General features: G+C 32.5%; 1 protein-coding gene across 2 annotated transcripts in view; it reads right to left on the bottom strand.

The window, feature by feature from the left end:
• LOC139753259 (galactokinase-like) overlaps positions 1-24765 on the bottom strand; it is a 33972-nt gene that overhangs the window by 5242 nt on the left and 3965 nt on the right. For both annotated transcript variants that reach the window (XM_071669517.1, XM_071669516.1), the window contains exons 3-7: positions 24138-24327; positions 21159-21288; positions 20532-20657; positions 1432-1613; positions 147-297 (exon numbers count right to left, since the gene is read on the bottom strand). In XM_071669517.1, coding sequence (XP_071525618.1) covers positions 147-297; positions 1432-1613; positions 20532-20657; positions 21159-21288; positions 24138-24327 — 779 coding nt within the window. The remainder of the gene's footprint in view (positions 1-146; positions 298-1431; positions 1614-20531; positions 20658-21158; positions 21289-24137; positions 24328-24765) is intronic.

Genomic DNA, 24765 nt, shown 5'->3' with positions numbered 1-24765 from the left:
GAATAACAACCCCCTCCCCCTCATGTGTGCGAGGTAGTGCTAGGAAAAGACAACAAAGGCCACATTCATTCACATTCAGTCTCTAGCAGTCATGTAATAATATTACCCTGATCCTGTCCTGTACTTCTATTCTACAATGTACTTACTTTAGGGAATGATGAGAATCAGTCATCAGCTTTCCAAAGGTAAGATAATCACCTTTCTCCAGCAAACACACAGCCTCTTTGGTGCGCTGGATCTCTGAGATGACATGCCGGGCTCTTCTGTACACTTCTTCTTTCATAGAAGTCTTATATCCTGAAATGAACATATACGATAGCCTTTTCCTATAATGATAATAATAATGATAATAATAATAATAATAATAATAATAATAATAATATGGTTTGTACAACCTTTGGATGATAGTGTGTACCAACAACCTAGCTCCGATCCTTGTTCACCTGATTCATTTGTCTAAAAATCCAGACTTTTCATTCCCCTTTGAAGCATATCTTAGTGCAGCCTGTCCTTAAGAAAGAAGACTGCTCTAACACACTTGCATTAAATGGTGAGAATGAGTGAGGAAAGGTTGATAAAGAGGGTATGTGTCAGAGGTGGATGGAACAAGGAGAAACAGGAGACCAAATTGGAGATGGAAGGATGGAGTGAAAAAGATTTTGAGCAATAGGTGCCTGAGCATGCAGGAGGATGAATGGAGTGCATGGAATAGATTAAATTGGAATGATGTGGGGTCAATGTGCCCTCAGAGGACTGAACCATGGCATGTGAAACATCTGGGGTAAAACATGGAAAGGGATGCATTGATATGGAAAGGGAGCAGTGATTTTGGTGCATTACACATGACAGTTCATTATGCATGTGAATGGATGTTCACATCTTCGTTTGGGCATTTATGTATGTATATGTGTATGTGAGTGGATGTGTCTTTCTTTGTCTGTTTCCTGGCGCTATCTTGCTAATGCGGGAAATGGCGATTGAGTATGAAAAAATATTGATTTTGGTACATGTAGCAACCAAATATATATAAAACATGACAGTCAGACCTACACATACATTTCCTCAGCCTACACTCTATCCACTACCACTAAGTCTTTTAAAGGTCAATATGAGGGTATGGCTTGTAACTTCAAAAACATTATATGTAAGCCACCACTGATTTGGTAGAAGATATAGAATGCACTAAAGGTAGAGATGGGTGTGAGATTCTGTCTCTAAATGTACAATTTTTGCAATCTTAAAACTATCTTTGCCCTTTATCAGGTAAGACCATGAATTTTCAGTACTTTAAACTATGTGAAATAAGTATTTCTTGAGAGATAGCCTCCTGCCATTGACATTTTTGGTACTAATCTTCTTAGAATGCCATATTACTGTACTAACCACTTCCTAGCACCATAAAAATAACATCAGTAGCAAATATTTGCATACTTTCTAGATCTTGAAGAGTAGCATCACGTAAACTCTTCTTGCCCATTATATCAGCAGCTGCAAAACACTGCTGACGGCGCACTGGATATTCTGTTCCAGAAAGATTATGACGCACATTTGAGTTGGTGATGACAAATGTGACTGAGGGATCAGCAAGAGGCACTAAGGTTGACTCAAGTGATCTGTTAATGGAATAAAAATATGTTAGAATGTCAAGTATAGTCTGATGCTGAATAACCAACTCTTACAAATCAGTGATTCCTTTGAAAGACAATATACTTAGCTTGAACAATCATGCAAATTTCAAGACACAAAGGTACTGAATAAATCAAATGCTACCAACATTCTAAACCCACCTCTCTTAATATGGAATTTCACAAGAAATATTTTCAGGCAAAAATGCACTTCCTTTCCTAATGAAGATTTATAAGAAAGTCTAAAAACAAGGCATTAAATATGCTACATTGCATTATTTGTATATATGAAGACTGAAAATCTTTGACAAACACTGAGTAAAAGGACAAGATGTAACTACACAGTCATTTCGTTTGGCCTTCAGAAAACAGTATTATAAAACTGATACTAGTACAGGTCATCAATATTCATTTGGAAAAATAGTTGAAAATTATGTTGATTTTGGAGCAATGTATGAAAAACCTATACTACAGGTAAAAAAGGTCAAAACATTGTTTTACTATCAATGGTGTATCTACCATGGACTCGCTCTATTCAACCACCAAAATATCTTAGAAGCACGCTAATATTTAGGGGAAAAAAAGCTCCCTGCTCATGCCTATGATTGGCAAGATGGTGCTGGTAGCATCAACTGGCTGCTAAACTAGATTGCTCACTATCCATTGGGATGTGAATCTTGATTCTTTTATGGTTAGAACTCAAAAGAGTAAAAAAAATCTGATCTTAGAATTGAAGGTAAAAAGAATGATTGAGAAGATATATGGTCTACAAAGGGTTCTGCTCACAAGAGAAACTATTTTCATGTGTTAAAACCAAGATATCCAGGTATAGAAACCTTTTAGTATTAAAAACAATATATCCATATAAAGGGGACTGATTCTTGAGAGAAACTAAATAAAAAGCCCTTACTTTCAACGACAATTTGATTTTTGATAAAGACTGCATCCTTCTGAAAGTGGTGTGCCCATGACAACAGAGAGGTTGACCAAATCTACACAGAGGTCTCATGTCCTGGACCTCTTTTAATAATCTCATTCAGAGATAGATTACTTTAAAAAGCCAAGGAAGAAGCCACTTCCCTTATAGCAAGACCACCTGTCAGCCCTGAATTTGAATGAATGGCTCATCATGTGAAGTTATCTGCTATCTCTAAATGTATATCAAATGACTTATATTTCTCTCTTGTGTCTCCCTTGATGATGTGATTATTACACGAAAGTGCACCTGGGAACTTATCATGTTTCATTTTCCCCGTGGACTCATAGGAATATATATATATATATATATATATATATATATAAAAAGAAAGAAAATATATATATATATATATTTTTTTTTTCATACTATTTGCCATTTCGCGCAATAGCGAGGTAGCGTTAAGAACAGAGGACTGGGCCTTTGAGGGAATACCCTCACCTGGCCCCCTTCTCTGTTCCTTCTTTTGGAAAATTAAAAAAAAAAAAAAACGAAAGGGGAGGATTTCCAGCCCCCCCGCTCCCTCCCCTTTTAGTCGCCTTCTACGACACGCAGGGAATACGTGGGAAGTATTCTTTCTCCCCCATCCCCAGGGATAATATATATATACATATATACATTTTTTTTTTTTTCTTTTTTATACTTTGTCGCTGTCTCCCGCGTTTGCGAGGTAGCGCAAGGAAACAGACGAAAGAAATGGCCCAACCCCCCCCCATACACATGTATATACATACGTCCACACACGCAAATATACATACCTCCACAGCTTTCCATGGTTTACCCCAGACGCTTCACATGCCTTGATTCAATCCACTGACAGCACGTCAACCCCGGTATACCACATCGCTCCAATTCACTCTATTCCTTGCCCTCCTTTCACCCTCCTGCATGTTCAGGCCCCGATCACACAAAATCTTTTTCACTCCATCTTTCCACCTCCAATTTGGTCTCCCTCTTCTCCTTGCTCCCTCCACCTCCGACACATATATCCTCTTGGTCAATCTTTCCTCACTCATCCTCTCCATGTGCCCAAACCACTTCAAAACACCCTCTTCTGCCCTCTCAACCACGCTCTTTTTATTTCCACACATCTCTCTTACCCTTACGTTACTCACTCGATCAAACCACCTCACACCACACATTGTCCTCAAACATCTCATTTCCAGCACATCCATCCTCCTGCGCACAACTCTATCCATAGCCCACGCCTCGCAACCATACAACATTGTTGGAACCACTATTCCTTCAAACATACCCATTTTTGCTTTCCGAGATAATGTTCTCGACTTCCACACATTCTTCAAGGCCCCCAGAATTTTCGCCCCCTCCCCCACCCTATGATCCACTTCCGCTTCCATGGTTCCATCCGCTGCCAGATCCACTCCCAGATATCTAAAACACTTCACTTCCTCCAGTTTTTCTCCATTCAAACTCGCCTTCCAATTGACTTGACCCTCAACCCTACTGTACCTAATAACCTTGCTCTTATTCACATTTACTCTTAACTCTATATATATATATATATATATTTTTTTTTATTATACTTTGTCGCTGTCTCCCGCGTTTGCGAGGTAGCGCAAGGAAACAGATGAAAGAAATGGCCCAACCCCCCCCCCATACACATGTATATACATACGTCCACACACGCAAATATACGTACCTACACAGCTTTCCATGGTTTACCCCAGACGCTTCACATGCCTTGATTCAATCCACTGACAGCACGTCAACCCCGGTATACCACATCGCTCCAATTCACTCTATTCCTTGCCCTCCTTTCACCCTCCTGCATGTTCTGGCCCCGATCACACAAAATCTTTTTCACTCCATCTTTCCACCTCCAATTTGGTCTCCCTCTTCTCCTTGTTCCCTCCACCTCCGACACATATATCCTCTTGGTCAATCTTTCCTCACTCATCCTCTCCATGTGCCCAAACCACTTCAAAACACCTTCTTCTGCTCTCTCAACCACGCTCTTTTTATTTCCACACATCTCTCTTACCCTTACGTTACTCACTCGATCAAACCACCTCACACCACACATTGTCCTCAAACATCTCATTTCCAGCACATCCATCCTCCTGCGCACAACTCTATCCATAGCCCACGCCTCGCAACCATACAACATTGTTGGAACCACTATTCCTTCAAACATACCCATTTTTGCTTTCCGAGATAATGTTCTCGACTTCCACACATTCTTCAAGGCCCCCAGGATTTTCGCCCCCTCCCCCACCCTATGATCCACTTCCGCTTCCATGGTTCCATCCGCTGCCAGATCCACTCCCAGATATCTAAAACACTTCACTTCCTCCAGTTTTTCTCCATTCAAACTCACCTCCCAATTGACTTGACCCTCAACCCTACTGTACCTAATAACCTTGCTCTTATTCACATTTACTCTTAACTTTCTTCTTCCACACACTTTTCCAAACTCAGTCACCAGCTTCTGCAGTTTCTCACATGAATCAGCCACCAGCGCTGTATCATCAGCGAACAACAACTGACTCACTTCCCAAGCTCTCTCATCCCCAACAGACTTCATACTTGCCCCTCTTTCCAAAACTCTTGCATTTACCTCCCTAACAACCCCATCCATAAACAAATTAAACAACCATGGAGACATCACACACCCCTGCCGCAAACCTACATTCACTGAGAACCAATCACTTTCCTCTCTTCCTACACGTACACATGCCTTACATCCTCGATAAAAACTTTTCACTGCTTCTAACAACTTTCCTCCCACACCATATATTCTTAATACCTTCCACAGAGCATCTCTATCAACTCTATCATATGCCTTCTCCAGATCCATAAATGCTACATACAAATCCATTTGCTTTTCTAAGTATTTCTCACATACATACAAAGCAAACACCTGATCCACACACCCTCTACCACTTCTGAAACCACACTGCTCTTCCCCAATCTGATGCTCTGTACATGCCTTCACCCTCTCAATCAATACCCTCCCATATAATTTACCAGGAATACTCAACAAACTTATACCTCTGTAATTTGAGCACTCACTCTTATCCCCTTTGCCTTTGTACAATGGCACTATGCACGCATTCCGCCAATCCTCAGGCACCTCACCATGAGTCATACATACATTAAATAACCTTACCAACCAGGCAACAATACAGTCACCCCCTTTTTTAATAAATTCCACTGCAATACCATCCAAACCTGCTGCCTTGCCGGCTTTCATCTTCCGCAAAGCTTTTTATATATATATATATATATATATATATATATAGCCTTGCATTTTTTTTTGCTCAAATTTTCAACTTCCTCACATTTTAATGAAAATCTATGTATAGATCTTATTTTATATGCTGATTAAGTATTTTGAGTCAAAAGACTATAATTCGAAATATTAACCGTTTAATTAACACATGGACTAATTATGTTAATATTCATACGCTAATTACTCGACTAAATTTACGAATTTTTAGATTTTGACCACAGATTCTTATGCACCATACACAAAAGTATCTATGCTGAAATTTTAAAGAAAATCTAAATTTTCAAAAAAAAAAAAGAAAAATCCAAGGCTATAGCCTTGCATTTTTTCCTCAAATTTTCAACTTCTTCACATTTTAATAAAAATCTGTGTATAGATGTTATTTTAAATGCTGATTAAGTATTTGGAGTCAAAAGACTATAACTCGCAATATCAACCGTTTAACACATGGAGTAATTATATTAATATTCATACGGTAATTACACGACTAAATTTACGAATTTTTAGATTTTGACCACAGATTCTTATTCAGCATACACAAAAGTATCTATGCTGAAATTTTCAAGAAAATCTATATTTTCAAAGAAAAAAATCCATCCTTGCATTTTTTTTGCTCAAATTTTCAACTTCCTCAGATTTTAATGAAAATCTGTGTATAGATGTTATTTTACATGATGATTAAGTATTTGGAGTCAAAAGACTATAATTCGCAATATTAACCGTTTAAATAACACATGGACTAATTATATTAATATACGCTAATTACTCGACTAAATTTACGAATTTTTAGATTTTGACCACAGATTCCTATTCAGCATACACAAAAGTATCCATGCTGAAAATTTCAAGAAAATCTATATTTCCAAAAAAATAAAAAAATCTATATACTCTTGCATTTTTTTTGCTCAAATTTTCAACTTCCTCACATTTTAATGAAAATCTGTGTATAGGTGTTATTTTATATGCTGATTAAGTATTTGGAGTCAAAAGACTATAATTCGCAATATCAACCGTTTAAAACATGGACTAATTATATTAATATTCATACGGTAATTACACGACTAAATTTACGAATTTTCAGATTTTGACCACAGATTTTTATTCAGTATACATAAAAGTATCTATGCTGAAATTTTTAAGAAAATATATTTTCAAAAAAATCAAGAAAAATCCAAGGCTATAGCCTTGCATTTTTTTTACTCAAATTTTCAACTTTCTCAGATTTTAATGAAAATCTATGTATAGATGTTATTTCATATGCTGCTTAAGTATTTTGAGTCAAAAGACTATAATTCGAAATATTAACCGTTTAATTAACACATGGACTAATTATATTAATATTCATACGCTAATTACTCGACTAAATTTACGAATTTTTAGATTTTGACCACAGATTCTTATTCAGCATACACAAAAGAATCTATGCTGAAATTTTTAAGAAAATCTAAATTTTCAAAAAATCAAGAAAAATCCAAGGCTATAGCCTTGCATTTTTTTTTGCTCAAATTTTCAACTTCCTCACATTTTAATGAAAATCTGTGTATAGATGTTATTTTATATGCTGATTAAGTATTTGGAGTCAAAAGACTATAATTCGCAATATCAACCGTTTAACACATGGACTAATTATATTAATATTCTTACGGTAATTACACGACTAAATTTACGAATTTTCAGATTTTGACCACAGATTCCTATTCAGCATACACAAAAGTATCTATGCTGAAATTTTTAAGAAAATCTATATTTTCAAAAAAATCAAGAAAAATCCATCCTTGCATTTTTTTTGCTCAAATTTTCAACTTTCTCAGATTTTAATGAAAATCTATGTATAGATGTTATTTCATATGCTGCTTAAGTATTTGGAGTCAAAAGACTATAATTCGAAATATTAACCGTTTAATTAACACATGGACTAAATATATTAATATTCATACGCTAATTACTCGACTAAATTTACGAATTTTCAGATTTTGACCACAGATTCTTATTCAGCATACATAAAAGTATCTATGCTGAAATTTTTAAGAAAATCTAAATTTTCAAAAAAATCAAGAAAAATCCAAGGCTATAGCCTTGCATTTTTTTTTGCTCAAATTTTCAACTTCCTCACATTTTAATGAAAATCTGTGTATAGATGTTATTTTATATGCTGATTAAGTATTTGGAGTCAAAAGACTATAATTCGCAATATCAACCATTCAACACATGAACTAATTATACTAAAATTCTTACGGTAATTACACGACTAAATTTACGAATCTTCAGATTTTGACCACAGATTCCTATTCAGCATACACAAAAGTATCTATGCTGAAATTTTTAAGAAAATCTATATTTTCAAAAAAATCAAGAAAAATCCAAGGCTATAGCCTTGCATTTTTTTTTACTCAAATTTTCAACTTTCTCAGATTTTAATGAAAATCTATGTATAGATGTTATTTCATATGCTGCTTAAGTATTTTGAGTCAAAAGACTATAATTCGCAATATTAACCGTTTAATAACACATGGACTAATTATATAATATTCATACGCTAATTACTCGACTAAATTTACGAATTTTTAGATTTTGACCACAGATTCCTATTCAGCATACACAAAAGTATCTATGCTGAAATTTTTAAGAAAATCTAAATTTTCAAAAAAATCAAGAAAAATCCAAGGCTATAGCCTTGCATTTTTTTTGCTCAAATTTTCAACTTTCTCAGATTTTAATGAAAATCTATGTATAGATGTTATTTCATATGCTGCTTAAGTATTTTGAGTCAAAAGACTATAATTCGAAATATTAACCGTTTAATTGACACATGGACTAATTATATTAATATTCATACGCTAATTACTCGACTAAATTTACGAATTTTTAGATTTTGACCATAGATTCTTATTCAGCATACACAAAAGTTTTTATGCTTAAATTTTCAAGAAAATCTATATTTTCAAAAAATAAAAAAAATCCAAGGTTATACTATAGCCTTGCATTTTTTGCTCAAATTTTGAACTTCCTCAGATTTTAATGAAAAATTGTGTATAGATGGTATTTCATATACTGCTTAAGTATTTTGAGTCAAAAGACTATAATTCGTAATATTAACCGTTTAAATAACACATGCACTAATTATATTAATATTCATACGCTAATTACTCGACTAAATTTACGAATTTTTAGATTTTGACCACAGATTCCTATTCAGCATACACAAAAGTATCTATGCTGAAATTTTTAAGAAAATCTATATTTTCAAAAAAATCAAGAAAAATCCAAGCCTTGCATTTTTTTTGCTCAAATTTTCAACTTTCTCAGATTTTAATGAAAATCTATGTATAGATGTTATTTCATATGCTGCTTAAGTATTTTGAGTCAAAAGACTATAATTCGAAATATTAACCGTTTAATTAACACATGGACTAATTATATTAATATTCATACGCTAATTACTCGACTAAATTTACGAATTTTTAGATTTTGACCACAGATTCTTATTCAGCATACACAAAAGTATCTATGCTGAAATTTTTAAGAAAATCTAAATTTTCAAAAAATCAAGAAAAATCCAAGGCTATAGCCTTGCATTTTTTTTTTTGCTCAAATTTTCAACTTCCTCACATTTTAATGAAAATCTGTGTATAGATGTTATTTTATATGCTGATTAAGTATTTGGAGTCAAAAGACTATAATTCGCAATATCAACCGTTTAACACATGGACTAATTATATTAATAGTCATACGTAATTACACGACTAAATTTACGAATTTTAGATTTTGACCACAGATTCTTATTCAGCATACACAAAAGTATCTATGCTGAAAATTTTAAGAAAATCTATATTTTCAAAAAATCAAGAAAAATCCAAGGCTATAGCCTTGCATTTTTTTTGCTCAAATTTTCAACTTTCTCAGATTCTAATGAAAATCTATGTATAGATGTTATTTCATATGCTGCTTAAGTATTTGGAGTCAAAAGACTATAATTCGCAATATTAACCGTTTAACACATGGACTAATTATATTAATATTCATACGTAATTACACGACTAAATTTACGAATTTTCAGATTTTGACCACAGATTTTATTCAGCTTGACATAAAGTATCTATGCTGAAATTTTAAGAAAATCTATATTTTCAAAAAAATCAAGAAAAATCCAAGGCTATAGCCTTGCATTTTTTTTTGCTCAAATTTTCAACTTTCTCAGATTTTAATGAAAATCTATGTATAGATGTTATTTCATATGCTGCTTAAGTATTTGGAGTCAAAAGACTATAATTCGAAATATTAACCGTTTATTAACACTTGGACTAATTATATTAATATTCATACGCTAATTACTCGACTAAATTTACGAATTTTTAGATTTTGACCACAGATTCTTATTCAGCATACACAAAAGAATCTATGCTGAAATTTTTAAGAAAATCTAAATTTTCAAAAAATCAAGAAAAATCCAAGGCTATAGCCTTGCATTTTTTTTTTTGCTCAAATTTTCAACTTCCTCACATTTTAATGAAAATCTGTGTATAGATGTTATTTTATATGCTGATTAAGTATTTGGAGTCAAAAGAATAAAATTCGCAATATCAACCGTTTAACACATGGACTAATTATATTAATATTCATACGGTAATTACACGACTAAATTTACGAATTTTCAGATTTTGACCACAGATTTTTATTCAGTAGACATAAAAGTATCTATGCTGAAATTTTCAAGAAAATCTATATTTTCAAAAAATCAAGAAAAATCCAAGGCATTTTTTTTGCTCAAATTTTCAACTTTCTCAGATTTTAATGAAAATCTATGTATAGATGTTATTTCATATGCTGCTTAAGTATTTTGAGTCAAAAGACTATAATTCGAAATATTAACCGTTTAATTAACACATGGACTAATTATAAATATTCATACGCTAATTACTCCACTAAATTTACGGATCTTCAGATTTTGACCACAGATTCCTATTCAGCATACACAAAAGTATCTATGCTGAAATTTTTAAGAAAATCTATATTTTCAAAAAAATCAAGAAAAATCCAAGGCTATAGCCTTGCATTTTTTTTTTACTCAAATTTTCAACTTTCTCAGATTTTAATGAAAATCTATGTATAGATGTTATTTCATATGCTGCTTAAGTATTTTGAGTCAAAAGACTATAATTCGCAATATCAACCATTCAACACATGAACTAATTATACTAAAATTCTTACGGTAATTACACGACTAAATTTAAGAATTTTCAGATTTTGAGCACAGATTCCTATTCAGCATACACAAAAGTATCTATGCTGAAATTTTGAAGAAAATCTATATTTTCAAAAAAATCAAGAAAAATCCAAGGCTATAGCCTTGCATTTTTTTTACTCAAATTTTCAACTTTCTCAGATTTTAATGAAAATCTATGTATAGATGTTATTTCATATGCTGCTTAAGTATTTTGAGTCAAAAGACTATAATTCGAAATATTAACCGTTTAATTAACACATGGACTAATTATAAATATTCATACGCTAATTACTCGACTAAATTTACGAATTTTTAGATTTTGACCACAGATTCTTATTCAGCATACACAAAAGAATCTATGCTGAAATTTTAAGAAAATCTAAATTTTCAAAAAAATCAAGAAAAATCCAAGGCTATAGCCTTGCATTTTTTTTTGCTCAAATTTTCAACTTCCTCACATTTTAATGAAAATCTGTGTATAGATGTTATTTTATATGCTGATTAAGTATTTGGAGTCAAAAGACTATAATTCGCAATATCAACCGCTTAACACATGGACTAATTACATTAATATTCATACGGTAATTACACGACTAAATTTACGAATTTTTCAGATTTTGACCACAGATTTTTATTCAGTAGACATAAAAGTATCTATGCTGAAAATTTCAAGAAAATCTATATTATCAAAAAATCAAGAAAAATCCAAGGCTATATATAGCCTGGCATTTTTTTTTTCCTCAAATTTTCAACTTTCTCAGATTTTAATGAAAATCTGTGTAGTCAAAAGGCTACAATTCGCAATATTAACCATTTAAATAACACATGGACTAATTATATTAGTATTCATACGCTAATTACTCGACTAACTTTACGAATTTTTAGATTTGGCCACAGATTCCTATTCAGCATACACAAAAGTATCTATGCTGAAATTTTTAAGAAAATCTATATTTTCAAAAAAAATCAAGAAATATCCAAGGTTATAGCCTTGCATTTTTTTTGCTCAAATTTTCAACTTTCTCAGATTTTAATGAAAATCTATGTATAGATGTTATTTCATATGCTCCTTAAGTATTTGGAGTCAAAAGACTATAATTCGAAATATTAACCGTTTAATTATCACATGGACTAATTATATTAATATTCATACGCTAATTACTCGACTAAATTTACGAATTTTTAGATTTTGACTACAGATTCTTATTCAGCATACACAAAAGAATCTACGCTGAAATTTTTAAGAAAATCTAAATTTTCAAAAAATCAAGAAAAATCCAAGGCTATAGCCTTGCATTTTTTTTTTGCTCAAATTTTCAACTTCCTCACATTTTAATGAAAATCTGTGTATAGATGTTATTTTATATGCTGATAAAGTATTTGGAGTCAAAAGAATAAAATTCGCAATATGAACCGTTTAACACTTGGACTAATTATATTAATAGTCATACCGTAATTACACGACTAAATTTACGAATTTTCAGATTTTGACCACAGATTTTTATTCAGTTGACATAAAAGTATCTATGTTGAAATTTTCAAGAAAATCTATATTTTCAAAAAAATCATGAAAAATCCAAGGCTATAGCCTGGCATTTTTTTTGCTCAAATTTTCAACTTTCTCAGATTTTAATGAAAATCTGTGTACAGATGTTATTTCATATGCTGCTTAAGTATTTGGAGTCAAAAGACTATAATTCGAAATATTAACCGTTTAATTAACACATGGACTAATTATAAATATTCATACGCTAATTACTCCACTAAATTTACGAATTTTTAGATTTTGACCACAGATTCTTATTCAGCATACACAAAAGAATCTATGCTGAAATTTTTAAGAAAATCTAAATTTTCAAAAAATCAAGAAAAATCCAAGGCTATAGCCTTGCATTTTTTTTTTGCTCAAATTTTCAACTTCCTCACATTTTAATGAAAATCTGTGTATAGATGTTATTTTATATGCTGATAAAGTATTTGGAGTCAAAAGAATAAAATTCGCAATATGAACCGTTTAACACTTGGACTAATTATATTAATAGTCATACCATAATTACACGACTAAATTTACGAATTTTCAGATTTTGACCACAGATTTTTATTCAGTTGACATAAAAGTATCTATGTTGAAATTTTCAAGAAAATCTATATTTTCAAAAAAATCATGAAAAATCCAAGGCTATAGCCTGGCATTTTTTTTGCTCAAATTTTCAACTTTCTCAGATTTTAATGAAAATCTGTGTACAGATGTTATTTCATATGCTGCTTAAGTATTTGGAGTCAAAAGACTATAATTCGAAATATTAACCGTTTAATTAACACGGACTAATTATATTAATATTCATACGCTAATTACTCCACTAAATTTAGGATTTTTTAGATTTTGACCACAGATTCTTATTCAGCATACACAAAAGTATCTATGCTGAAATTTTTAAGAAAATCTAAATTTTCAAAAAATCAAGAAAAATCCAAGGGAAATCAAGAAAAATCACAAGAAAAATCCTTGCATTTTTTTTGCTCAAATTTTCAACTTTCTCACATTTTAATGAAAATCTGTGTATAGATGTTATTTTATATGCTAATTAAGTATTTGGAGTCAAAAGACTATAATTCGCAATATCAACCATTCAACACATGAACTAATTATACTAAAATTCTTACGGTAATTACACGACTAAATTTACGAATCTTCAGATTTTGACCACAGATTCCTATTCAGCATACACAAAAGTATCTATGCTGAAATTTTTAAGAAAATCTATATTTTCAAAAAAATCAAGAAAAATCCAAGGCTATAGCCTTGCATTTTTTTTTACTCAAATTTTCAACTTTCTTAGATTTTAATGAAAATCTATGTATAGATGTTATTTCATATGCTGCTTAAGTATTTTGAGTCAAAAGACTATAATTCGCAATATCAACCATTCAACACATGAACTAATTATACTAAAATTCTTACGGTAATTACACGACTAAATTTAAGAATTTTCAGATTTTGAGCACAGATTCCTATTCAGCATACACAAAAGTATCTATGCTGAAATTTTGAAGAAAATCTATATTTTCAAAAAAATCAAGAAAAATCCAAGGCTATAGCCTTGCATTTTTTTTTACTCAAATTTTCAACTTTCTCAGATTTTAATGAAAATCTATGTATAGATGTTATTTCATATGCTGCTTAAGTATTTTGAGTCAAAAGACTATAATTCGAAATATTAACCGTTTAATTAACACATGGACTAATTATAAATATTCATACGCTAATTACTCCACTAAATTTACGAATTTTTAGATTTTGACCACAGATTCTTATTCAGCATACACAAAAGAATCTATGCTGAAATTTTTAAGAAAATCTAAATTTTCAAAAAATTTTCAACTTCCTCACATTTTAATGAAAATCTGTGTATATATGTTATTTTATATTCTGATTAAGTATTTGGAGTCAAAAGACTATAATTCGCAATATCAACCGCTTAACACATGGCCTAATTACATTAATATTCATACGGCAATTACACGACTAAATTTACGAATTTTTCAGATTTTGAAAAGATTTTTATTCAGTAAACATAAAAGTATCTATGCTGAAAATTTCAAGAAAATCTATATTATCAAAAAATCAAGAAAAATCCAAGGCTATATATAGCCTGGCATTTTTTTTTGCTCAAATTTTCAACTTTCTCAGATTTTAATGAATATCTGTGTAGTCAAAAGGCTACAATTCGCAATATTAACCATTTAAATAACTCATGGACTAATTATATTAGTATTCATACGCTAATTACTATAATTCGCAATATCAACCATTCAACACATGAACTAATTATACTAAAATTCTTACGGTAATTACACGACTAAATTTACGAATTTTCAGATTTTGACCACAGATTTCTATTCAGCATACACAAAAGTATCTATGCTGAAATTTTTAAGAAAATCTATATTTTCAAAAAAATCAAGAAAAATCCAAGGCTATAGCCTTGCATTTTTTTTACTCAAATTTTCAACTTTCTCAGATTTTAATGAAAATCTATGTATAGATGTTATTTCATATGCTGCTTAAGTATTTTGAGTCAAAAGACTATAATTCGAAATATTAACCGTTTAATTAACACATGGACTAATTATAAATATTCATACGCTAATTACTCCACTAAATTTACGAATTTTTAGATTTTGACCACAGATTCTTATTCAGCATACACAAAAGAATCTATGCTGAAATTTTTAAGAAAATCTAAATTTTCAAAAAAATCAAGAAAAATCCAAGGCTATAGCCTTGCATTTTTTTTTGCTCAAATTTTCAACTTCCTCACATTTTAATGAAAATCTGTGTATATATGTTATTTTATATTCTGATTAAGTATTTGGAGTCAAAAGACTATAATTCGCAATATCAACCGCTTAACACATGGCCTAATTACATTAATATTCATACGGTAATTACACGACTAAATTTACGAATTTTTCAGATTTTGAAAAGATTTTTATTCAGTAGACATAAAAGTATCTATGCTGAAAATTTCAAGAAAATCTATATTATCAAAAAATCAAGAAAAATCCAAGGCTATATATAGCCTGGCATTTTTTTTTGCTCAAATTTTCAACTTTCTCAGATTTTAATGAAAATCTGTGTAGTCAAAAGGCTACAATTCGCAATATTAACCATTTAAATAACACATGGACTAATTATATTAGTATTCATACGCTAATTACTCGACTAACTTTACGAATTTTTAGATTTTGACCACAGATTCCTATTCAGCATACACAAAAGTATCTATGCTGAAATTTTAAAGAAAATCTATATTTTCAAAAAAATCAAGAAATATCCAAGGTTATAGCCTTGCATTTTTTTTGCTCAAATTTTCAACTTTCTCAGATTTTAATGAAAATCTATGTATAGATGTTATTTCATATGCTGCTTAAGTATTTGGAGTCAAAAGACTATAATTCGAAATATTAACCGTTTAATTATCACATGGACTAATTATATTAATATTCATACGCTAATTACTCGACTAAATTTACGAATTTTTAGATTTTGACTACAGATTCTTATTCAGCATACACAAAAGAATCTACGCTGAAATTTTTAAGAAAATCTAAATTTTCAAAAAATCAAGAAAAATCCAAGGCTATAGCCTTGCATTTTTTTTTGCTCAAATTTTCAACTTCCTCACATTTTAATGAAAATCTGTGTATAGATGTTATTTTATATGCTGATAAAGTATTTGGAGTCAAAAGAATAAAATTCGCAATATGAACCGTTTAACACTTGGACTAATTATATTAATAGTCATACCGTAATTACACGACTAAATTTACGAATTTTCAGATTTTGACCACAGATTTTTATTCAGTTGACATAAAAGTATCTATGTTGAAATTTTCAAGAAAATCTATATTTTCAAAAAAATCATGAAAAATCCAAGGCTATAGCCTGGCATTTTTTTTGCTCAAATTTTCAACTTTCTCAGATTTTAATGAAAATCTGTGTACAGATGTTATTTCATATGCTGCTTAAGTATTTGGAGTCAAAAGACTATAATTCGAAATATTAACCGTTTAATTAACACGGACTAATTATATTAATATTCATACGCTAATTACTCCACTAAATTTACGAATTTTTAGATTTTGACCACAGATTCTTATTCAGCATACACAAAAGTATCTATGCTGAAATTTTTAAGAAAATCTAAATTTTCAAAAAATCAAGAAAAATCCAAGGGAAATCAAGAAAAATCACAAGAAAAATCCTTGCATTTTTTTTTTTGCTCAAATTTTCAACTTCCTCACATTTTAATGAAAATCTGTGTATAGATGTTATTTTATATGCTGATTGAGTATTTGGAGTCAAAAGACTATAATTCGCAATATCAACCATTCAACACATGAACTCATTATACTAAAATTCTTACGGTAATTACACGACTAAATTTACGAATTTTCATATTTTGACCACAGATTCCTATTCAGCATACACAAAAGTATCTATGCTGAAATTTTTAAGAAAATCTATATTTTTAAAAAAATCAAGAAAAATCCAAGGCTATAGCCTTACATTTTTTTTACTCAAATTTTCAACTTTCTCAGATTTTAATGAAAATCTATGTATAGATGTTATTTCATATGCTGCTTAAGTATTTTGAGTCAAAAGACTATAATTCGCAATATCAACCATTCAACACATGAACTAATTATACTAAAATTCTTACGGTCATTACACGACTAAATTTACGAATTTTCAGATTTTGACCACAGATTCCTATTCAGCATACACAAAAGTATCTATGCTGAAATTTTCAAGAAAATCTATATTTTCAAAAAAATCAAGAAAAATCCAAGGCTATAGCCTTGCATTTTTTTTTTACTCAAATTTTCAACTTTCTCAGATTTTAATGAAAATCTATGTATAGATGTTATTTCATATGCTGCTTAAGTACTTTGAGTCAAAAGACTATAATTCGAAATATTAACCGTTTAATTAACACATGGACTAATTATATTAATATTCATACACTAATTACTCGACTAAATTTACGAATTTTTAGATTTTGAACACAGATTCTTATTCAGCATACACAAAAGTATCTATGCTGAAAATTTTAAGAAAATCTAAATTTTCAAAAAAATCAAGAAAAATCCTTGCATTTTTTTTGCTCAAATTTTCAACTTCCTCACATTTTAATGAAAATCTGTGTATAGATGTTATTTTATATGCTGATAAAGTATTTGGAGTCAAAAGAATAAAATTCGCAATATGAACCGTGTAACACATGGACTAATTATATTAATAGTCATACGGTAATTACACGACTAAGTTTACGAATTTTCAGATTTTGACCACAGATTTTTATTCAGTTGACATTAAAGTATCTATGCTGAAATTTTCAAGAAAATCTATATTTTCAAAAAAATCATGAAAAATCCAAGGCATTTTTTTTGCTGAAATTTTCAACTTTCTCAGATTTTAATGAAAATCTGTGTATAGATGCTATTTTACATGATGATTAAGTATTTGGAGTCAAAAGACTATAATTCGCAATATTAACCGTTTAAATAACACATGGACTAATTATATTAATATTCATACGGTAATTACTCGACTAAATTTACGAATTTTCAGATTTTGACCACAGATTCTTATTCAGCATACACAAAAGTTTTTATCCTGAAATTTTTAAGAAAATCTAAATTTTCAAAAAAATGAAGAAAAATCCAAGGCCTTGCATTTTTTAGCTCAAATTTTCAACTTTCTCAGATTTTAATGAAAATCTATGTATAGATGTTATTTCATATGCTGCTTAAGTATTTTGAGTCAAAAGACTATAATTCGTAAGATTAACCGTTTAATTAACACCTGGACTGATTATATAAATATTTATATGCTAATTACTCGACTAATCATACGAATTTTTAGATTTTCAACAGATTCTTAATGTGGAAGAAATATGATCTTGATCCAACATGAAATGTCCCTTACAATTTCAAATATGTTCATATAAAAAAGTATATTAGAAGGTTGTAGCTGGTAGGCAGCCAATGAACAGGGATGTATAGTACTAGTGCCAAGAGCCTGGGTACTGGGAGAGTTAGTGAAGGCTGCATAGTGAGCCAGCACTTCAGTGGTTGTTGACTTGCACTCCTCTGACCCAGGTAGCTGTCTTTTCTTTTTGCCTAAACCACATGTGGATTACTGGCATTCTGCCCACAAACATATAATCACTCATTGTCATACAAAACACTAGACAACATTTAACTCGCTTAGCTCATTCTTTGTAACTAAATCTTCCTGTGGTGAGCACTATGTGATAGCCCTGCCTTTTGGCAAAATGGTAGGAGCAGTAGATAGAAGTAGTTGGTAGGAACATTTAGGCAGTAGCATTTAGGTAGAGGTTATAGGTAGGGAGAGAAGGTAGGAACATTAGGTACAAGTAGTCAGTACGAACATTAGGTTGGAGCCTCTGCAAACATTGTGCTAGAATTGCCCTCTACCAATGGCCTGTTGAAGGTGAGGTACTAAAGGCTAAGAAAAGGCACTGGAGTTCACTAGTTATGGAGACTCTACAGCCGTGGCCACCCCCTTAAGGGAGTTCCAGTTGGAAACAGGTGTCAAAGATGTAGATTTAGATAAAGGAATTATATTTCATCCACTACTTCCACACTAACAACCCACAGAATTTAGGTACATGTTTCAGCACATTTTATCATTCATTTTTCCAAAACTAATAAACTGATAACTGATTATTCTAATGCAAAAAATCTGGTTACAATCAGTGTAATTCAATCATATCGTAACAATAAGATTATACAAGTTTGTAAAATTACCAGCCACATAAGCCAGATACAGTGTTGTCAAGTTCAAGTAGGCACTAGCAAAACTGCTTCCATCGTGGTCAACTTTCAATGCTAGAAGAGCTGGTGTCCATTAAATCACTTTCCACATGATTTAAAGACGGAACAATCATCAAGAAATTCAGGATCCTCTTCCACTTGGATTTCCAAGTCTAGATAAAAGCTTTTCGATTTCCTTCCAAGAAAATTTAGGAAAACGCGCTATCACTGGCATGCCTGGATGATGACTGAACACTGGAAGAAATTATCGCACACCGCCACATTAGTCACCACTCTGCCTTGGCATGCTATGCTGCAAAACTCTATGCGTAAATTTCACACCTTGAGTTCTTTGGCTTGTGTAAATGTACGTCTGGAGTAGGTAAGGGGATGATGCTCACAGGACTCTGTCTAGCAATGAGAAATCATATATCACTGGATGATCAGTGACGTTAATGCCCTTAATGAAAGAAAGCACTTATGCATAGGGCAAAGCAACAAGAAGCAATTATAGGCAAGTTCTCATGCTGGTGCCTTTGGCATTCATCAGCTCCTCCTTATGACTGTTTTTCTTTACATACAATTATGAACACAAGGAAATGTTCAGTTGTATCTTTCCATGTGATGGGTGAAGCAGACAAAAATCTAACTCATAAACTGTGGTCAGATTCTAGTTTAAAATGTAGCCAAAATATAGTGGCCTTTTATGATTATGGTTTACTATTGTACAGTATTTATCAAAAAATCATTGATGCTTTTTTATTTTCAGCTGCATCCTTAAATAAATGTCACTTGTAACCACACAAAGTCCAGATATGCTGTTGCAACATACCTAATAATGGAGAATTTGTACAAAATATACATGTTTATTCTTCCTCAATGGAAAACAATCCTAAAATTAGTAGAATTTACAAAGGCGGTGAAATATTATTCTCAAATACTATACCTATGAGTTTTTTCTAAAACTTATCAACTGATTTGAGTAATACGTTACCCTGTTACCCAAAGATGACGGAATGGCTCATGCATGATAAGATGCAGTCCAAAATCTTACAGAAATTCTAAAGGAGTGAAAGTAATATATTCAGTTCTTAAAAAATCCTTCTTTACCTGCAATCAATAAGAAGTGCATTTCTCTGTTTGCCCATAGTAGATATAAACTGGTCCATGATCCCACAAGGCATGTTGGCAAAGTCATGTTCTGCTTTTTGACAAGCTAAAGCCTTTTCCTTCAAACTGAAATACAGTAAGCATCAATCAGTCATCATCCATTTCAAATAGCTCATTATGGAAAAAAAGAAAAAATCTGTAGGTAAATTCCAGAAAAGCAGTTTCCTGCACTGTAAATATGGTTACCCCCAAGCAACCCTGTTCCTATTTAGTCAATGTAATTTGTACCGTAATACTTGGAAACATGGAACTTGAAAAGGCAACTTTTCCGATTGAGGAAATTACCTCTCACAGAAGCCTCCCTCCTTCACTGCAATGAGTACTATTTACAAGCCTGTTTAGTCATGAGTGGGGAAAAAAAGAGAAAGAAATGAGCTATGATCATAGCATGGATTGAAAGTCCAAATCTACTTATCTTACAGGAGAAAGCACTGTGTAAAAGAAGAATTCTTTGGAATAAACAAGTTCCATATTACCAAGGGTGATAAAATAATTGATAAAAAGAAAAGTTGAAGGCAGGGAAACTGGCACACACATATGTGAACAATCACCTGTAATGGTACACACCTTTTGGCCTTAATTCCAGTGATGGCCTCCAGGAAAGTGTAAGTTGCTACCTCAAGTGAAGCACTACTAGACAGTCCACCTCCAAGTGGTACTGACGTTGTTATTACTACATCAAAACCACTAATAACACCTGCAGTAGGGGTTGTTAAAGAAGCATGAGGTTATACAATGCATACAAAAGAACTTACTTCTAAAATGAATAAAAAATACCCATATAAGGATGCTGTCAAGCATGGGGTGACTAACTAGTTATTCATCAGACTGATTAGAATATTTTGGATGATGCTGTACTTGATTCACTGCCCCCTTATTTGTATATGCATTAAGTATAATTCCTCCCTTAAGGCTTGCTATGTGTCATGAGTGATAATAATAAAATTCTCAAAGCACATCTTGTGAAGAATTATGGAACTGGGTATAATCAAGAAAACACTTTTAATCAATTTTGATGCATATATTCTCAGACTAAATCATACCCTGTGTAATAAATGAGGTATCATTATGATGCCACTCAGCTGGGTGGTTTGGTTGGTATGTAGGAAAATGCATACATGAACAGATGCTTTACAACACATTGATGACAGTGAACAGTTCAGTGGGGAGAAAGCAATCAGATGAGATAACATGAAATTGAGCAAGATACTTGTTAAAAAAGATGTGAAAAAGTACTTTCATAGTTTAAGAGTGGTAGATGAATGGAGTAGAATGAATGAAAATATAGTTGATGAAGACAGCATACAAAAATTTAAGAAGTTTATGGTAGTAGAGGATGTTCAAGATATGGGGCCCCACCCCTCATGTGTACAACTCCCTCCCCATATAGTACAAAGAGGTAACAAATAGGTAATTACTCGACTCTTTCAATGGTTGGCTGGCTCGAGTAAGCAGGAATATGCATGCATAAACATGCTTGTGCTGGGTCAGCAGTACTCAATTAGGCACTCCACTTCACTATCACCTTCAGCTGAAGTATACTGATATGCTGATAATCTTGACAATATAATGCACAGGCATTGGATCCTCAGTGATAACCAGCATAACAGTGAACCTAAGCTGTCTGGAGGTGGTAAGCGTAGATAGTTGATCCATCCTGGGCCAAAAACAAAAATGGCATGAGCTATGTTGATGCTTGATATCTCACTTGTAACTGACGGGAAAATCAGTTGAACTCATTCCAGAGTACTGTCGTTTCTGGTATCTCAAGTCACTGGCTATCATCTAATTCTGGCAGTGTGCTCTTGCTATGGTTGAGATAAAATACTTAACTAATGGGAGACAGGCTTCATCATGTCTCCTAAGGCTGGTTGCAAAATATTAACAGTTTTAAGGTTGCCTTAGAGTGTTGTTTGGAACTTCAGGCATTTGTATGATGAGACCTTCTCACTTGTCAAAGCCTCTAAAGTCACTATGGCTCTTTCTTGAGCCTATGCAAAGTTGGGGTATCACCCTGCCAAGGTGTATATTTCACTCATTTACTTAAGTACTTTTTTAGCGGAGTTATACACATGTTTAAGACTTGATCTCGGGTGTCACTGGGCATTACCAGTGAAATAAAATACAACTAACACATACACTTTCAGCACTTTGACATTATTTAATGCTGCCTAACAATGAATAGTTTCATAATTCATGATGTATGGCATAGATTTTTAAATGAAGCTCTTTGAAAAAATTATTTTCTAAAAAGCAGGAAATCTTATGTCTGCTTCAATTCGTTGAATGACTGAACACCCATGAAAAATCAGGCATTTCTGAAGTCACTGCTGCAAGTAATCTATAATCATAACTGAATGGCTGGAGGTTATCTGAATGCAAAGAAATGTAGTTTTTAAGGAAAGAATCATGGGTTAGCACATATATGTGCCCAATGTCCCCAGTGAGACAACAAAAGTGGTCACCAAAGTTTACATCACTTCTGCTTCTCTCCTCTTATCCAAGCTTTGTTCTTGACCCAGTGGTTATGACCCACTTTGCACAGTATCAATATTCTTCAAAGACATCTCATAGATAAGGTGCTCACTATCCTTGATGGCAAGCAGTCTTGAAAGGAGGTCAGCTCCCACATCAAGTGATTTCTTGATGAATCTGATATGGAACTGTAACCATTGCAGGTACAAACCCCATCTCATCAGTCCTTCCTTCTCCACGCACTGCTTCCCCACTCTCCCCAATCTCTGCTTCCCCATCCTCCTAAATCACTGCTCCCCACCTAACCCAGTCACTTTTCCTTCACCCTTCCTTCTCACTACTCCCCCATCCTTCCCACTCGCTGCTTTCCCACCCTTCCCACTTTCTGGTCTCCCATCCTTCTCACTCTCTGCACCTTCATCCTCAGTGCTCCACACTCTTCCACTTTACTGCTTACCCATCCTCCCCACTCACTGCTCCCTCATCCTCTCTACTTTCTGTTCTCTAACATCCACAATTTTCTATTTCCACTTGCTAATCTGTACTAAGCTAGCATAGAATGTGTTAGCTAATAATGAGCAATAGTCGAGCTATGTTTATCAGGGATATTACTTACAAGGTCCTATCAGAAGGGGAGGAGTGGTGAGTGGGCCAACAGCCCTCTAAATAATAGTATGGACTGTGATTATTATTCATGCGTTATGAGGAAAGAGTTTTACATTCTTGTTGGCCCTTCTTTTAACCTTGTATATATGTGCCATATCTCTACTCCTATGTATGTATACACACACACACACAACACCAGTCTAAGCCAAATATGTCTAGGTTCTGGATATGGAACATTGCATATGGTAACAATGTTATGACCACTTTAATTACTGATGAGATATTTCCATGAAATAAATAAGAGGATTTCAGGCTTACCATAAGGTGTACAACTATTTAATCAACTGAGAAAATCTTTTTGCTACACTCCAAAATCATGCGTTAGAGATGAAATGCATTTACAAATATAATCTGCTGACCATAATTTCTTTCTTGAGAAAACCAGCCAATCAAAATTATGCTTACCAGGAAAATTAGCAACCACTCCTTTGATGTAATTGGCCCAACTGGGTGTTGTAGGTTTAAGGGGAGTCGAAGGAGAAGGAGGCTTGAATTCCACTTGTAAAGGTCTATCTGCATGGTCAGTGAGCGTCTTCACTCGACACAAACCTGACTTTGTTTGTCGTCCAACTAAAACAGTTACTAATGGAAGGGCCTGCAAGAATAAAAAGTAAGAGGTGTCCATCCTTATGCCCAACTCGATTTTCATATCAAGCAGTTATAATCTGCAACGTAATCTCTTTTTACCAGCAAAAATTCCCTATAAAAATACTAATGATTTAAAAATCAATGATAAAATGAAACTAGTAACTTAACTAAATCTTTAACATAATTTCTGTAAGTTAACAGACAAAAACTTCTTTTAATTTTGAAAATTTAACACAACTACATTTTAAGTAAAACACACTGAAAATTTAACAGGATATCTTTAATATTTCATCATACACACACACACGTGTGTGTGTGTGTGTGTGTGTGTGTGTGTGTGTGTGTATGTGAGCAGTGGAGGGGACAAAGAGAAGGGGTAGACCAAATTGGAGACGGAGGGATGAGGTGAAATTTTTTTTGAGTGATTGGGGCCTGAACGTGCAGG

The sequence above is a fragment of the Panulirus ornatus genome, chromosome 14 (genome assembly GCF_036320965.1).
Source record: "Panulirus ornatus isolate Po-2019 chromosome 14, ASM3632096v1, whole genome shotgun sequence".
NCBI classification, from domain to species: domain Eukaryota; kingdom Metazoa; phylum Arthropoda; class Malacostraca; order Decapoda; family Palinuridae; genus Panulirus; species Panulirus ornatus.
Note: the sequence above shows the minus strand (reverse complement) of the source record. Positions and strands in the feature narration are given on the sequence as shown.